General features: G+C 32.0%; 1 protein-coding gene and 1 long non-coding RNA gene across 3 annotated transcripts in view; one reads left to right on the forward strand and one right to left on the reverse strand.

The window, feature by feature from the left end:
- Nucleotides 1-18472, forward strand: part of LOC130898794 (3-hydroxy-3-methylglutaryl-coenzyme A reductase) — a 72792-nt gene extending 54320 nt beyond the window's left edge. For both annotated transcript variants that reach the window (XM_057808359.1, XM_057808444.1), the window contains 12 exons: nucleotides 3831-3945; nucleotides 6468-6555; nucleotides 6613-6803; nucleotides 8070-8176; nucleotides 11062-11204; nucleotides 11414-11524; nucleotides 11977-12245; nucleotides 13773-14107; nucleotides 14295-14536; nucleotides 14600-14884; nucleotides 15462-15661; nucleotides 15719-18472. In XM_057808359.1, coding sequence (XP_057664342.1) covers nucleotides 3831-3945; nucleotides 6468-6555; nucleotides 6613-6803; nucleotides 8070-8176; nucleotides 11062-11204; nucleotides 11414-11524; nucleotides 11977-12245; nucleotides 13773-14107; nucleotides 14295-14536; nucleotides 14600-14884; nucleotides 15462-15661; nucleotides 15719-16131 — 2499 coding nt within the window. In that variant the 3' untranslated portion in view covers nucleotides 16132-18472. The remainder of the gene's footprint in view (nucleotides 1-3830; nucleotides 3946-6467; nucleotides 6556-6612; nucleotides 6804-8069; nucleotides 8177-11061; nucleotides 11205-11413; nucleotides 11525-11976; nucleotides 12246-13772; nucleotides 14108-14294; nucleotides 14537-14599; nucleotides 14885-15461; nucleotides 15662-15718) is intronic.
- Nucleotides 7277-12879, reverse strand: LOC130899145 (uncharacterized). Its single transcript, XR_009059996.1, has 3 exons — nucleotides 12659-12879; nucleotides 7484-11215; nucleotides 7277-7423 (listed from the first exon to the last, which is right to left on the reverse strand). It is a non-coding gene; the product is annotated as an uncharacterized LOC130899145 (long non-coding RNA).

Below are 18472 nucleotides of genomic sequence, written 5' to 3' on the forward strand. Positions count from 1 at the left end.
AGGTAGGTATGGACTGGAACGTTGTCATGAAGCAAGTGAACACCAAATTATAGTAATATGCTGCGTTTACGAGTATATTTGATTCCTTGAAATAAATCAAAAGGATACACTCGCAGTGCGAAAATATTGTAGCTATCACTTTTTTGGTGTTTTTCGTGACTTTTGCACGGGATCTCCTTTTCGACGCCACTGTAGAAAATTCTTTTGGATGTCGGATCATATTAAAAGGTCATTGTTTCATCACTCGTTACAATTGATCTGATCACTTGGTCCTCGCAGCTTTAAAAATCGCTCACAACATTCTCTTCTTCAATAATTTTTGTCATATTTAAATGCTTGTAATGTAAGATCATTAGAATACCAGTTTGTGATGCGATATGTTTGATTTTATGCCCCGGTTACAATTTCTTCCACTAATTTAATTTTTTCAGAAGTAGTCACCTTCACAAGACCTTCGGCACGTGGGTCATCTTCTAATAATTTTCGGGTCCAGCGAAACAACTGAGAAAAATTATTTCTTTTATTTAGTTTTTAAAACTCATATTGACCAAGTCATTAAAAGATCAGTTCATTTTTTGGTACAAATCTTTTTAATTCGATAATGAAAACACTTGTTTCTGAACATGTCGCATTTGTTTTGATTTTCAAATCATGTACAGGGTGTTTCAAAAAAAGGTGATTCCGTCTCTAGGATAGATGAAAAACTAAAAAATATTTGGAGTTTGCTTGTTTATACGAATATGTTTTGGAAGCTGATACATCAAATGAATTTGTTTTTATGTCTGAGTCTCATAGAGGGCGCTAGTTGCACGGTTCGTACCAAGTATTATTGAACATAACTTTTTCAATATTAGATTTATTAATCGAAATTTCAAGTAAACTTGAACGTCATTTAATTTTACACCAAAAATGTACTCTTGATAAAACTCGATACTGTCTGCCGTTTTCGGAATGTTTTGATTTGAAAATTATGAAGTAATAACCGATTAATATATTGATAAAGTCATTAATTATTATTATTATTATTATTATTTATTAGTCAGTCCCATTTTGGTGTAAAATTGAGTGACGTTTAAGTTCACTTGAAATTTTGTTTAATAAATCTAATATTGAAAAAGTTATGTTTAATACAACTTGGTACTAACCGTGTAACTAGCGCCCTCTATGAGAGTCAAACATAAAAACGAATTCATTAGATGTATCAGCTTCCAAAACATATGCTTAAAATATTTTTTTCACTGAGCAAACCCCAAATATTTTTCAGTTTTCTATTTATTCTAGAGACGGGATCACTTTTTTTGGAACACTCTGTACGTAATACTAACATTATTACATATACGTTTTAAGTATTGTATAATTACTGAACTGATGCTGAATTGATTGTAAATTGTGTATCTTCTCGATTTTATCTGTTATAATGAATTTTTGAACTATTACTTTTTGAAATCTGTTTTAATTATTTTTCCGAATCCTGACCCTAAAAATATCAATATTTCAAACCATCGTTTTTATGTTCACAATTTGATGAGAAAAACTATGATTTTTGGATTAATTTGCGAGTCATTTAAGAGTTATAAACACCAAATATCAATTGAACATATTAAGAGCTTCCAGAACCTCAAGGTTCTGGTTTTCATCACAATTATTTGAAATGTTTTTATGTAACATCAAACGATTTGAGAATCTGGGTTTCATAACGATGTGATGTCTTTGTTTCAACTATTACATTCTGGTTTTAGTAGTAGTAATCTTCTAATAAAACTAAAATTAGATAGAAATCTTTGTATATATTTGCATTTTTTAATATTTCGGTAATAAGTTTAGTATGTAAACAAATATAAATATGTTAATTTGTACCATGACCTGATGTAAACATGACCACATTAACAGTTTTTCATCTTTGGTCAGTGTTATTCTTTCCTTTATCTAATATTTCGATACCTACTTTAGAAAATAGAAAATTAAAATTCTTATGTTAACGAAACTGAAGCATCGTCCACTTTCTCTTTGTGTTAAGTAATACAGTATGTTTAAAATTATGAAAATTAAGTCATCAACTACTTAGGATGACACATGTTCAAAATTTATTCGATATTCAAAATAATATTAAATAATATTAACTGACTAAAATATTTTATGCAAATTGTTCTTTTAGTAATTGGGGCCAAGAGAACCTAGCGGTGTTAATAATTAACACAAAAAACAAATTCTCTTGTCGGTAACTTTTTTAAATCAATTTATTCGTGATTGAAAACCGATTTAAGTGATTGAATTTTTATCGTAATATTCCAAAATCTGTCATTTTCTTCTTCTTTCCGACTAATATAATTTACAAGGTGTGTCAATTAAGTTTAGGGTATTAAGGAACTTCGTCCATATCTGTCTACCAAAGCCAAATGCTCCAGGTTCATCTGGATTATACAGATATAATATCCAGGCACCCGAATAATTACAGAATGTCCCCAAAAACTGCTTAAGTTTTAACCAATAATTTCAAAATCACTCACTTAACCTCAATTCGACTGATAGCGCCCGAGGTTGAGAGTTGAGAATAGCATTGAAAAGATTCGAAATAATTCAGATTTCAAGTAGTTTTCTTTTAGGTGTCACTCCCCTTTTGAATTTCCTTGGTCTCTCTTTTCTTATGTTTTTTGGTTTTTTACTTCGTGGTGGTATTCTCTTTATGTGTCTTTACCACTAACTATGTTTACTATTGGTTCCAGTTTGAGTATTTCTTCAATTATCTCATTTCATATCCTGCCCATATTCATTTCCCTGTTATTTTTTTAGTTGTTTTATCTCTTCTGGTACTATGTCTAAAGTAGGTACTTATCGTTATCAAATCCGCTCTCTCATGTATATTATTCCTTATTTTATGAAAACTATTGCCAGTTTTTTAAATGTAGTCATTTTATCTATTATTTGTCATTTCATTATAAGATTTTCTTGGTTTACTACCATCATTTCGCATTTATTAGTATTTGCTTCTATTCCCAGGTCTTATGTTGTCTTTATATATATCTACGCTTTCATCCAAGTTGTTAAATGTGTATCTACTACTATTACTATATCGTCGGCATATATTTATAGTCAATTACCCAATTTATGGCTCTTCTTTTTTATTTTTTTTTATCATAATACTAGTTTAAACTGAAGTTTACTAAGATCCTACCATTTCCATCCCACCCATTCATATATTACTTCTGTTATTTCTATTATGATTCGGGGGAATCCTATTTTCACTATTCCATATCATTTTTATGTCTATTGAGTCGAATGCTGCGTTTAAATCGATAATTTTTTTTATAATTAATAATAAAAAAATGAATCGGGTTATGGTGTGTAGCAAAGAAGTGTTTACTAGGAATAGCGTTTGTTTCCCTATACAAATCCGCCGATCTTTTGCGCCGAATCCGAACTGTCACGAACTGTTTCTGGTTACTGTAGAAACGAATGCCTTAATTCGGGCTACATTTACAAGCACAACGTTTTACCATTGCCATTGAAAAATATTCAATAAGTGTTTGTTTAACACTAGTGGCGAAACGTATATGTACACAAACTTTCAGACAGAGAGAATGATCTATAAAATTTTATGATTTAGCTTTAAATTGACGTTGTTGCCGGAATTCTCAAAAATGCTACCAACTGCTGTATGCTGTGTAAAATATCAATTATTTAGGTTTTATAAATATTTATGAATAGAAAATATATATTATTATAACTTTTATTCTATTCAAGATTCTTAGAAAAATGAAATTTACTCAGGATATTTACGAGATTTTGTCATATTTAAATTTGTTTATTTTAATATTTTTCAATTGTTTCAGGCTGAATATAACGCAGCTGATGTTATAGTAATGACCGTTATTAGATGTTTAGCAGTGTTATATTCTTATTATCAGTTTTGCAAATTACAGAAATTGGGTTCAAAATATATACTGGGTGAGTAGATATTTATATAAACTTTACTAGCGACCAGTGCTAAAAAATTTATTACATATTTATTGCTAACTTATTCACCAGTAAATTTAAAAATTATGTGAATCATAATAATTCCACACATATTTCCTTCACGAACAATATATTGTTTGTTTTAGAATTTTTATTACGATATTACGATGGACAAAATGCTTTTTGTTAGTGTAGAACACACACTATAATAAAGTATTCATTGAATCCCTTATAAGTCGTGCTTGCTAAACATTGTTATACATAATATCTATGAAGAAAGTTGAGTGAAATTACTCAATGTCATGGTTTCTAGGTAACACTGGAGAAAGTAAATGGATATTATTCTAATCATTACTCTTACATTTTATTCATATACAACAACGTAATCTCCAAGCGTAATTTTCACTACTACCAAAAAGTATAACTTTATTATTGACTTTTGTTATTCATACCTCATTTTCTGTATACTTTCAACGACCCCCTGTATAATCGAGTTACAATTTATCCACCAAAACATTATTACAGAAGTTTTATAAATGAATTTTTCACATTAAGAAATAGTTTTCCTCAACCAACCATTATTTAGAGACTTATTTTCAATCACAACTTTTACAGCGCCCCCTTCTTTTCTTTTGCATGTAATAATAAACTACGACGTATGTTGTATAAAATTTTGATCCTAATCCCATTAGTACGGTTGTTAGAGCCGTTCTAAACTTACATATATAAAACAGCACAGCAGACCTTATAGTCTCTACTGCCTTTCTCCAACTTTGTTTGTTCACGGCTGCATTGCACCAGTTCGCTATCAATAACTTCTGTGAGTCAGCCTTACATGCATCCACGTGGACGCCCTCTTCTTCTTTTTGCGCCTTCTCCCCTTGCTGAAGCTCTTTCCACCCTCCTGTTTGCTTCCATTCTGGCTATACCCCAACCAACGCCTTTACTATATAGCCGATCTCTTTCTGACCTTTTAATGTCTGCATTCCCTTCATTCATCTTATTCCACTCGTATCCCTCCAAAAATTTTTCTCAACACTCCTCTCTACCATGCATTTAGCCAGTTTTCGCTTTTGTTTAGTGTCATTTTCACCACTCGTATCAATTTCTTATGTATTCCAAGTTTTGCTCATGACTTTAAAATAAAACTTTATTACAAATGTGTCAAAAGTACAGATAATAGATAAATTTAATGAAATTTGACAATGTCGTTGTGCTACATCATCATGTCCGGCGATTGGGAATAATATCTACGGCATTAGCTGTATCCCTTACCTATGATAAGAAAAAGAAAGTTGATTACAATTCCAAAAGTTTTTTGCATTTTTCTTTTCACCCCTTTCGCGGCGGTGATCGAACTAAAGTCAAGGTAGGCAGTTAACGTATTAAAAATTCCCAAAACCACCACAATTTCAATCCTCCAGAGGAAATTTTTTCCTATATCAGGACCATATCTGAAATATCCCCACATGAATTATGTTCCCATCCGATTCACAAAGTAACCAACGAACCTCTCTATGAACCAGACTCCCTCTCGTCGGTGTTATGGGTTTTCTGCGGTTTTTCTAGTGAGCTCTTTCATCAGCCCAATAGCCGACGATAGGAAATCAGCTGTACCTACCCTCCTACTCAATACACCCCAAATTTATTTTCAAGAGCGATAAAGAGTGAGCAAGTGTATACCAAAGGAAACCATCTCAACACCATATAATTATCCCAATCGTAGCACTGCAAAGGAAACTTTTTTCCTATATCAGGGCTTTTGAAGAAAGTTTCAATTGATTCATGTCAGAAATAAATCGATATCTTAAATGGTTTCGGAAATATTGAATTTTTTATATAAGTATATCAAATCTATTTTTAATTTCTGTTTTTTTTTTTAATATTATAGCGAAGAACCATGGAATATTATGTTTTTTTATCCGAGAGATCCAAAAAACATGTTTATTTCAAGATAAATTGTTTAATTTCACGGAAAATCCAAGTTTTGTATCAAAAAATCCCTACAGAAATTCAGCAGAATCTGAAATAAAATGATTTTATAGTTCCAGAGCTTTAGGTTATATAATTCTCTTTTTGTGATCACAAAAGGGCTGTTGTATTTTTTCTATGATAGTATCAACGTTCTCCTTCCTATTTACTTGTATTACAACGTTGTCACTTCCTATCTGTAGGAACTATAAATTTATATAGTGTTATTTTTCAAAAAAAAAAATTATTCCAAATTTAACCCTGTATATATCTCACAAATATGAAACTGAAATAATCCATTACAAACAGTTATTTAGACATATTTTTTCTGAATTGATTCATGTCAAAAATAAATCGATATCTCGAAAGGTTTCAGAATTATAAAATTTTTTATATCGAACAATCAACCCCGCAAGCAGCACCTACAATATTTTTCATGGTTTTAGTAATTTTTAAATAAAATTTTAATATTTTCATCGATTATTTAGGTCTGCAAAATAATCATAATATATTAGAAGTAAAAAAAATTGTCTTCGTTTCAGGAATAGCGGGGTTATTCACAGTATGTTCTAGTTTTATATTTACTTCAACAGTATTAAAAATTCTTCGTATCAACGTCGCCGATCTTAAGTAAGTTATAAAAATAAGAAAAAATACCTGATATATAATGAAAACATTTATTTCTAGAGATGCATTATTCTTTTTCTTACTACTAATTGACTTATCCAAAGCAGCCATGCTAGCACAATTTGCTTTGAATGCTTCAAATCAGAACGAAGTAAAAACAAACATTGCGAAAGGAATGGCACTTTTAGGACCTACTATTACTTTGGATACTATAGTCGAAACGTTGGTAATTGGTGTTGGAACGTTGTCTGGTAATCATTTAGTTATATTAATATCAAAAATTTCAATGTAGTAGCTGATTGAGATTCACCAACTGTAAAAGAGTTGAAACTGTTGATCACCAGCTAATTCTCTCGATCCGTTTCATGTAACATTTACAGTGAAGAAGCTGCAAGGGAAATGCTTTGAAGAATACCTAGAAAATCGGTTCAAATCGGTTGTCATTCCGAGAAACATCGATGCTTTGCGCAACATTATTAAAGAAGATTGGCATGTGGAAAAGAAATATTAAAGATGGATTCCGCATTCCAACTCCCATAAATCACGTAAAAAAGGGAATATTTGATATCTCATTGTTCCGATTCACCCGATCTATCACTTAATGTTTTTTTCTTGTTTTCCTCTGCCAAACCAAAAATGCGCGGACACCTCAAGAAGCTGTTGAAGACTTCTAAAACCATGTTCCTACGACAACAGCATCAAGGTGGAAAAGAGAAACAGTAACTGTAAGACAAACGTAAATTGTATTTCCAGAACTAAATAACGGTGACAATCTTCAATTACTGCAATAATTATATATATTAACTACGAGGAGCTGATTCGTAGGCCTATTGAAACATTTAAACTCTATAGTTAGACCGATATGCTTATTCTGAAACAAAAATTTATGTATTTAAAATCTTACGTAACCATATGACCGCTACAGTATTACCTTGACCACATTCTCACATACAAGTGCTAAAACAGAGACCAATTTCAAAAGAGCGGAGTGGTTCTCATGTTGTCCGGGTTTTAAGTGCTTAAAATAGCCTTGGCTCGGCGCTGCTATCTAGGGATGGATCACCACGCCGATCTAGCGCCCCCAGAGTGAAATAACTAAGCTGGTAAATGAACCACCCCCACTACCTTCGTTTTAAGACCTGTATAGAAGACCGTGAGATTGACACGTGGTCTATATGTGATTGATTTCTGATGTGCGCATAAAAAGGCTAAAATTGGCGGCGGGCAGTTATTACCAATTGATAACGTTTTAAAATCTATTACATAGAATATACGAGGGTTGCTATTTAAGGTTTCATAATCGAACAATAGGTAGCGTTGATAAGTAGCAAAGCAGAGCACCATTGTCAAACAAAAGATGCGCGGACAGCGATTTTCATCACCTCCAGAAGCTGTTGAAGACTTTCAAAACCATGTTCCTACGATATTAGTTATTCCAGAAGTGGTATACCGTAATATTTGGTTTTGCTTTGATTTTATTTCCTACAGCATTATGTGTAGTGTTATTTTATTTTTAGGAGTACATCGGTTAGAAATGCTGTCATATTTTGCTTGCTTATCAGTTCTAGTTAATTACATGGTTTTTATGACGTTTTATCCGGCATGTCTTTCTCTCACATTAGAGGTAAACACCTAAATTACAATTTTTTCCACTGTTGCTATTAACCTATAGCTTGCAAAAGCTAATTACTTAAAAATATTGTTTAAAAATTTATCGTCTAATAGATCAGGTTAATGTCCTAGTATCTCGATCATGTAAATGAATGTATACATGAAATTAAGATGCCAATGGTACATTAGACCACCTCAATTTTCATTACGTTAAGAATTAAGATTCAGTATCTGGCATCACCTAGAGATGGCGGTAGTTGCTTAAAAAATACCACATAATCTGTTCAGCATATGTTCCAAGTTTGAAAAGCAAGTTACTCAAAAATATTGTTTAAAAATTTATCGTCTAATAGATCAGATTAATGTCCTTCTAGTATCTCGATCATGTAAATGAATGAATACATGAAATTAAGATGCCAATGGTACATTAGACCAACTCAACTTTCATTACGTTAAGAATTAAGATTAAGTATCTGGCCTCACCTAGAGATGGCGGTAGTTGCTTGAAAAATACCACATAATCTGTTCAGCATATGTTCCAAGTTTGAACCATGTTGTTAAGTATTTGTATGGCAGCCATCAATAGTGAACAAAGCTGAACTAGATTCTACTCTGGGTGAGATTGTTCCTTCGTTATCAACATTAAAATATTGGGTAGCAGAGGCCGTACGACCAGCACCTCGGTGGTCGACCAAATGAGGCGACGACTCCAGAGATGTTGAAGAAAATCCACAAAGCGGTACTGGATGATAATCTTATGGAAGTGTGTGAGCTAGCAGTCATAATAGACATTTCAAAAAGTGCAGTAAATCTCATATTAACTGAAAATTTGTACATGAGAAAACTGTGCACTAGAAGGGTGACGCGTTTGCTCATAATGGAACAAAAACGGCGAACTTATTGTAGTTTGAGCGAAGTAATAAAGCAAAAACGGCCGCATTTGCTTAGAAGACAATACACCAGCTCACACATCCGTTATTGCAATGCTCATAATTAATGATTTGCAGTTTGAATTGCTACCTCATGCTCCCTATTCGTCAGATTTAGCCTCTTCGGATTATTTTCTTTCCCAAACTTGAAAAAATATCTCGGTGCTCAAAGATTTTACAACAATGAATAAATGATGTCGCAGTTAACGGCTATTTTGACGATTCTTATTATAAAAATGGTATCGTACTTATTGAACATCGCTGGAAAAAGTGTATGGATCTAAAAGAAGATTACGTATACTATAAAATCTAAAATAGGTGTGCTGCAAACTTTATAAGGAGTTAGATATTTTATAGTCCACAAATCGACCGTAGATGTAACGCAATTTGTTTTACTTTCGTGAATTTTTCGTTTGATGTCACAAGACATTTATTTCGATATACATCGATTACATAAAATGTTGATGTGAATATCTCACCTTCTCTATTAAAAACAAGTGAAATTAGTTAACCTAGAATATTTCTTGAACGTTTTCTAAATTCTCACTCATTTATTATAATGATATATAAGAAAAGGGCAAAGTTCCTTTTTAATAATAGAAATTATTAATTTTGAATTATTTTATCCACATTTATTTATAATACTTTGTAATTCCCTAACCTGACAAATGACGGTATTTCATAGATCTTTTATACTATCAGTTCTAACCTTTATACGATATAATAAAAATTCCACTAAGATTTCTTATAATGCCGGTGACGGAAGTGGATGTAATAGAACAGAAAAAGGTATAATTTGAGAAGAAATAGCTTTAAATAAATCAGAGAGTTAAAAACGACACCTAGAACGAGCCTAACCTGACCTAACCTAACCTAACCTAAAAATTGTATTTTCTTTATTTACAATAAGTCTACAGTTCAATCTAACAATTGAAAATTATCTATTTAATTTTTCGTGCACCATTACATCTACGGAAAAATACAGGCATCGATCGCCATAAAGCTTCAATTCTTGGAATATGTAATTCTTCCTGAAACATGAACTCTCATCATTATCTTATGGAGATAAAGGTATTCTGACAAGCAGTTGTAAGCACCCCAACTGTAAGTGGGATCAATGTCTCTCTATATCGGCGATTTTTGTACAAACTTTCCAATCTAAAATCTTCTGAGCCATCCTCGATGATCCCAACAACTGGTGTCCTTCAGCAACTTATTTTTTATGGAGCTTGCACCTGCCAGATTTAACCTCATCTATATGCACTACAGGACCCGGACTTCTAATCTACCCCTTTCACTCTGCTGATTTAGGTACGACTGCTTTTGCACAAGCCCTTTTACATACGAGTCTTCATTCGCGAAACTGTATATACTTCTTAGGATTAGTCTATGTCCCTCGAACCAGGAACTTGACGCTGCACTAAACTCTTCTTTAAGATGTATGGGGCTTATCCATCTTCTTGATACCATAAGACGGCATTTGTTTGGTTACAAACGACCTTTTTCATCAATATGATACAACTTCACCTCATATTTTTCGGCTATATATGAAGTACGAACGATTACCAATCAATTTAGAGTTGTAGATTCGAACCCAGAACCACAGATTACGCAATGTCAAGAACCTTTATCAATTTGGATATGTATGTGATTAAACGTTCATTACAATGTTTATACATTTTTCGTCTTCTTCGTGCGAGTTTGATAAGTCTAGAGTACATTATAAAGGTCAAAAAGTCATATTGGGATAGCTGTTTCCGCAATTTTATATTCTATTTTCCCATCTTATATACTAAACCTCACCATCACCCGTCACCGGATTGATACGGGAGTCTACCAAAATACCCGACAATCGGTTATTTGATATAACATATTTTGATTAAGCTGCAGACTATAGGTTATTAAATCCCGATCCATTCAACAATATTTGAGCTGTGCAAGGTACAAAATCGTATAATATTTTTTTTAGTTGTCTCGAAGTACTGGAATGTATTCCAACAAGCAAAGTCTAATTGCTAAAGCTTTTCGTGAAGAGGATCATAAATCAAATCCCGTTGTACAACGGGTGAAATTGATAATGTCAGCAGGCTTAATGTTAGTCCATGCGCACAGGTAAGTTCCCACTGAAAAAAAATTTAAATATCAATGAATGAAGCTGTAAATAGCAACGATTTGAATAGCTACTTAATATTTACAAGCTCTTGACCTTTTTTAACTTATTTTTACCATATATATTGTTATTTAAGAGATGTTTTGTGAGATTAAGCAGTGAGGTAATACCGGGAGTTATTATTTCTTCAAAACATACTTATTGGTTTTAGTCGTTGGCCATTCAAAGAAGAGGATACTGATGATATTGGATCATTAGTTGTGGAACAACATATCACTCTAAATCGAACAGAAGAAAATGCTTTACATGGATATATTATGAAGTGAGTCTTATTTGATCATTTTAAATTCAAATCATCAATAAATCAAAAGTTATTTTTTATATTTTGCTTATCTACTGTATAAAGTTGATTGAAGTTCGGATTTTTGTTTGGAACTAACCTTTTGTTTGATATATAAAATAAATTCATCATATCTTATAGTTAAAATATATTTATCATGTTTAATTACATTGAAAAATATTATTTTCTTATAAATTTTTGGGGTTCTTCTAAGTGTAAATAGAATTTTATATCCGTCTTAATTCCACATTTCTTTCTCATATTACAACTTTAATTTTGCAAACAATAAAGATTAATTTGAAATATCTTATATGATTCAAAATATTTCATGGTTTTGTCAACACAACATATCGAAAATTAAATTACAGAGTTTTTCCAAACGAAGCAGCGACATGTTGATCTTCCTAGTATTTAAATTCTTGTTTTGTTTTTAGATGGATGACTCTAAGTGCTGACCATATAGTGATATTGGTATTGTTGCTTGCCTTGGTAGTAAAATTTATCTTCTTTGAAAACAAAGAAGAGTTTACCGAAAAAATCAAAGTGTCCATGTCAGAAAACTTGGAAACAGACACAAATAGCGAATTCGTCAAGCTTAATGAGAAACTCCAGAGCAAGTATTTACCTCAGACTCACATTTTCAGACCTGAAACATTTATTTTGGGTAGGAGTGATAGTGATGAAAAATCAAGCTCTTTCAGTGGTAAGTATTTATTAAATTGATATTGATCATATTAGTTTAACTTCTACCAAACAAAATTTTGATTAGAACACCGTGAATACATTTATAGTGATTTTTATATGCACCAAAATAACAAATAAGAAAATAGGCGTAAATACGATTAACACTACAAGGAAATCTAGAAAGTGGGTAACACTACACAAACATTTTGTAAAATCGTTCTAGTTTTATTTGGCGGACCTGTAGCAGCAACCCGTTGTAGATTCTCAAGGCAGTCTTATCACAAAATATTGAAAAATTTGCTAGTTTCAAAGACACAGACGAATTATATAAATACATTCAAAAATTACCAGAATCATTTTTTAAAAATACCAAAACATACATAGAAATGTTTTAATCATGTACATATCAGGGTATTCCTTTACCAGACGTACCTGTAAGCTCGAAAATTTTTATATAATACCATAAATAAGTCCAATCACCTTCACTGGAATTTAGTTTGACATAAATTAATTTAGTACATTTTTCGAATAATTGAGAGAACAATTTGAGATATTCACAAATCCAGAACGTCAGATTGTTGACAAATGCTCAGCTGTTTATTTATTTAAGTTTTTCTACGCCCATGTCTGTAAACGTCAAAAATCGCACTGTCAACATTCCTTGTAAATGACATTTAACAATAATATGCACGTAATGAAATCTCATAACATACACGTGCGAGAGAACAAAACTTAAACTTATTGGTTTAATTAAATTAAAATCAAATTTTTATTTACGTAACACTTTATTTGGTCTATTTACACAAATTTAGTCAATTAAAAAACATTTAGCATTAGCGAGGTATTATTTAGTATTGACATAGTGATGCCTCTAAATGTAGGCAGCACGTTATGCAATTTCTTTAAAAATAGGACACGTTTTCTTAAGTAGCATGCTATGAATGGGCTTTAGAAGAAGTATAGTTTCTTTACACGAGTTTTAAGCCCATTACACACTCATAAAATTTTGCACTTATTTTACTACTTTATATTTACAATATATTATGAAAAAAAATGTTTCCTCTAAGTAAGTTGGAATTTCTGGAACCGAAGGTGATATTCATACTGAATACACTGTTCACACACTAAACCAACACTCACAATTACACTGTGTGACACGCGTTTCGATATCCAAGTTATCATCTTCAGAGACTGAAGGAACACAACAAACAGTGTAATTGTGAGTGTTGGTATAGTAGTAGTGAAAACAGTGTGTTCAGTACAAATGACCAAGCAGCAAAGGAAAAGGGATTTTCTTTTAAAACATCTAATGATTAGAATTTAGGTAACTTTGTGATCGGTTTCAGTGAAAATGGGATAGAGAAGAAACTGTATGTGATTGGATTGGATGTAATAAAGTTATTGATCAATGTATTATCAATTCTAGTATCAGAAGCTATTGGTGAATGTAGGGGCTTTGTCATTAGTGTATCTTTCTCTCTAAACAACGAAGAGGACTTAATTTTGAAAAATATTCCAAATTAAATAGAAACATTTTATTTTTCAGATGATGTAGAGTATGAAGACAAATCAGTACAAACCTCATTCTGTCAAATAGATTCTAGTCAGCTCTTGAACGACGATATCAACGAAAGCGAACTGTGTAGAAGTTTAGAAGAATGTTTGTCCATATATAATGATTCCGATTTGGGTGCTGTCACCCTTACAGACGAAGAAGTAATTCTGTTAGTACAAAATAAACATATTCCTGGATATCAGATAGAGAAAGCCGTCGATAATCCGGAAAGGGGCGTTAGGATAAGAAGAAAAATGTTGGCTAAAGACGCAAATTTCAAAAATCACTTATTAGATTTACCATTTAAAAACTACGATTACAGTAAGGTATGTTTATGACCTTGAATTATTGAATTCGACTCAGCATTTATATATATACAATTTTTTCAATTGATATAATAAATAATGCTAAAAAATTGTATAAAATACAAATCAGTAATGTGTGGAAAATCGAAAAAAAAAAGCTGTGAACACCGGGAAATTGAGTGAATTTTTGAGTATTTTTCAATTTTAGGTTATGGGAGCTTGCTGTGAAAATGTTATTGGTTACATGCCAATACCTGTAGGATATGCGGGACCTTTATTATTGGACACTCAAGAATTGTACGTACCCATGGCAACAACTGAAGGATGCCTAGTAGCTAGTACCAACAGAGGATGTAGAGCTTTGAAAATAGGTGGTGTTACATCAAGGATTGTTGGAGATGGAATGACTAGAGGGCCTGTGGTTAGATTCCCATCTTTAGCTAAAGCAAGGTTTGAGAAATTATGATAAACAAAAAATCGATATTTGTTATATTATTTTTTAAAATTTTTCAGTGCTGCTATGAAATGGATAGAAAATCCAGAAAATTTTGCATTAATGAAGGAACAATTCGATTCTAGTAGTAGATTCGCAAGATTGACTAAAATCATGATAAGAATAGCAGGAAGATACCTTTTTATCCGTTTTGTTGCCAAAACAGGGGATGCTATGGGTATGAATATGCTTTCAAAAGGAACAGAAATTTCATTGAAGTTTGTACAGAACGAGTTTCCTGATATGGAGATATTAAGTCTTAGTGGAAACTTTTGTACTGATAAGAAATCAGCTGCTGTTAATTGGTGAGAGAATCTTCATTTTTCTTGAATTTTTAGAAGTTAATTTTTGCTAAAAAATTTTCAAACATCCCAGAGATGCTTTCACTTTAGTTTTCCTCATATACTCAACCTAAGAAATATTCCATAATTAACTAATTAAAATGAAAAACAAATCGATTCCAATATAAACTTGTTTTATACAATTCAAATTTAACATTAGAATTCATATTATGGGAAAACTAAACTGAATAAATCCATTATTTCTACATAATTATAACTCGGATTCTAGAATGCCGTTTCTATAAAAAAAAGTTACCACCTAATGTAATCAACTTGTAAAATTAATACAAAGAAAAAGCCGCCCTATAAAAAAAACATATACCTTCTTGAAAGAGAAAAAACTTAGATTATATTAACAGAACAGGACCGGCTTTATGGTCTACGTTCATTCCTTTTGAATTTATTGCAAACAGACAAAAGTTGCAAATTTTATAATAAATAATGATGAGGGATATACTGCACCATCTAGTGAAAAATATTTCGAAATTCTATTAATGATTTTATATTTAGTACCGCATTTCATTCAATTTCAATTTTTTAGGATTGAAGGTCGTGGTAAATCTGTTGTATGTGAAGCTATCGTGCCAGCAAAAATAGTAAGCACAGTATTAAAAACAACAGTAAGCGCCCTAGTAGATGTCAATTATTCCAAAAATATGATTGGGTCCGCTATAGCAGGAAGTATAGGAGGATTCAATGCCCATGCAGCTAACATAGTCACTGCAGTATTTATAGCAACAGGTAATTAATTTATTATTTTCAATTACAATTAGAATTACTGTCATAAATATTTTTCAGGTCAAGATCCAGCCCAGAATGTGAGTAGCAGTAACTGTATGACACTAATGGAGCCCTGCGGATCAAATGGGGAAGATCTCTATATGTCATGCACGATGCCATCTTTGGAAATAGGTACAGTCGGTGGAGGTACTGTGCTTCCCCCTCAGGCAGCTTGTTTGAACATGTTAGGTGTTAAAGGAGCACATCCTGAAAATCCAGGTGCAAATGCTGATCAATTGGCTAGGATAGTATGCGGTTTGGTCCTAGCAGGAGAACTTTCACTGATGGCTGCTCTAGCAGCTGGACATCTTGTTCGAAGCCATCTTAGACACAATAGATCCACTACGCTATTACCAGAAAACGCGAACATACAATCTATGAACGTTATTAAGAGAGAATTCCTTGCACCGCCCTGTAAAGATACTTTTTAAATATAGTGTAAAGTGAATTAGTGTTAAAAACCATGATGGAGTATCTAGTCTTTGGTTAAAATAGACACTGGTGTAAGAACGGGGGTTACTTTGAAGTGATCTTTCTTGCACAAAGCGTCAAAATAGAAGATAAGTTGTTATATTTTGCAATCTTCATCTATAACTGAACGAATATATTCCTAACTATTATAGTGTCTAAATATCGCTTACATTGACATATCCATATCAGGGGATTATAACAATTAAAATTGTCAATAACTTTTGGCGGAAGTTCAAAAGACAGTAAAGCGCATGGCATATGAATGTATTGACATATTAGTAAAAAAATAAGTTGCTTTAGATGTGATTACAGTTTAAAGCCTTGGTTCTTTGGATACTCATCGTGATGAGCGGTCAGTTCGTCGACCACAATAAAATTATGTCATCTGATCATACATAAAAAATTATTCAATACGTCTCTGTCTTAAAAATAAGTATCTATAAATGGAGTATTGTTAATATTATGGAAAAAGAAAAGTCTGATACTCATACAACCAGTTTGGGAATGTGAAGTGGTAAAGAATCTGTAATCATCAGACTATGACAACCTGTTTATGATAGAACTCTTAACCCTTAATTTGGCAGTGTAACTTACAAGATACATGACTTTCCCTGATTTTTTGTTTAAATTTATCACCTTTATTTTAGTTCCATTATCTACCTCATCGTCTCTTTAGGCCTTGTAAAGTAACCTCAATCAGTTTCCAACACACACTTGAAGTGAAAGTTTGTTTATTTTGCAAATTGGAACAGTGAAATCAGCATCATCCAAAGAAATGGCATCGACCTCCGGTTGGATAAGTTTTCAGTCAATATACTATTATTTATCATCTGAATTCAGCTTTTTCAAATTCAAACAATGGAGTATAATACTTCAAGAGCTGGCTATATTCTTTCATTATGTATGATAGATGTATACGTTGAAGAACGTTCTGATACAGAGGATGCATCACAAGCTCCAGAAGTGTCAAAGGATGAGACAATGATGGACCTCTCTATTGCTGTTTTCATTACTTCGGCCGCCAACCTTAAACCAGCTTATTTGGCAATGTATCCTACAAGATACATATTGCTCCTCATCCAAAAATGAACCCAAGTTTTTCAAACTTCAAAATTGGCTTATTTAGACCTTAAAGAACAATTTAATAAAAAATTTTTTTTAATCAATAAATTCGTTACCAAATTAAGGGTTAAACTCGTCTGGTACAATTGCTCCATGCTATTAAATGGTCTTTTTCAATATTAATAGTTTCTGCAAATTATAAAACATAGGTAACAGCTTCTTCTGGGCCTCTACCGTCTTTTCCTTCAGTCAAAATCGTTTACCAAAAGCATCACCCTTACTTTTACCATTACTATTTATAGCTAAAGCTTAGATTATAGGATATACCGACAGACTGTTTTGATAGCCAATTTATAATAGCGTACTGTCATGTGACTAATTTTATGCCTCTTAAACTTTTAGTCATTTAATTTCTTTAAATCACAAAGGAAGTTAACCTCTTCTTATAGAGTTAATGAAAGTTGTCTGCTAAATCTTGTCTGGAACTTATGCTTATGGCGACATCTGTGAACCAGAGTCTGTACTAACGTAAATTGAATTAATTACAACCTTGATGCATATCATGCACTAATCGCTTCAAGTATGTAAATAAGACTATTTTTTGCATTCTTATTATTGCTGCAAGAGGAAATAGCAAATACAACGGTCAAAGTTTCCAATATGCCAGTTTTTATATCACCGTGCAAAAGGTGTGGAGAAGCCTTTTTGGAAAACAAGTTTAGGAATTGTTTTTAGAAAGAACAATGTTGTCAAATCGTGAATTTGTTTTAAAAATATGTGTATCCATAAATTGTCTCTCTCAGTTTCCATTTAAATACTCTAGTTGGATAAAATCTTCAAATAGCGATGGTTTACATCGACGGACTGTCCGCTCACTAAATGTAATGTTCAAAGCCACAAAGGCATCAGAAGTAAAAAATGGGCAGTATTATATCGATACTACCTTATTGTCAAATTTCCAGAGAATATGTGAGAAAATAAACATTTAAACAAAATCAATTCAGCCAATGATAAAACCGATTCATAATTTTTTTACTCCATTTACTGCGAATGTATATTGAAGATTTACGTAAATGTTTTCTTATATTTTCTCCAACACAAGTTGAAAGAATCTGTGATGGTCGATTATTTTTCTTAGTATTTTTATAACGGAATAAACTGCTTCTTTGTACAAGGAAACTTCTGTAAATGGTCTTTATTTTAATTATTTAATTTATGTAAATATACTTTTTTTATTAT

Source organism: Diorhabda carinulata, chromosome 1, assembly GCF_026250575.1.
Source record: "Diorhabda carinulata isolate Delta chromosome 1, icDioCari1.1, whole genome shotgun sequence".
NCBI lineage: Eukaryota > Metazoa > Arthropoda > Insecta > Coleoptera > Chrysomelidae > Diorhabda > Diorhabda carinulata.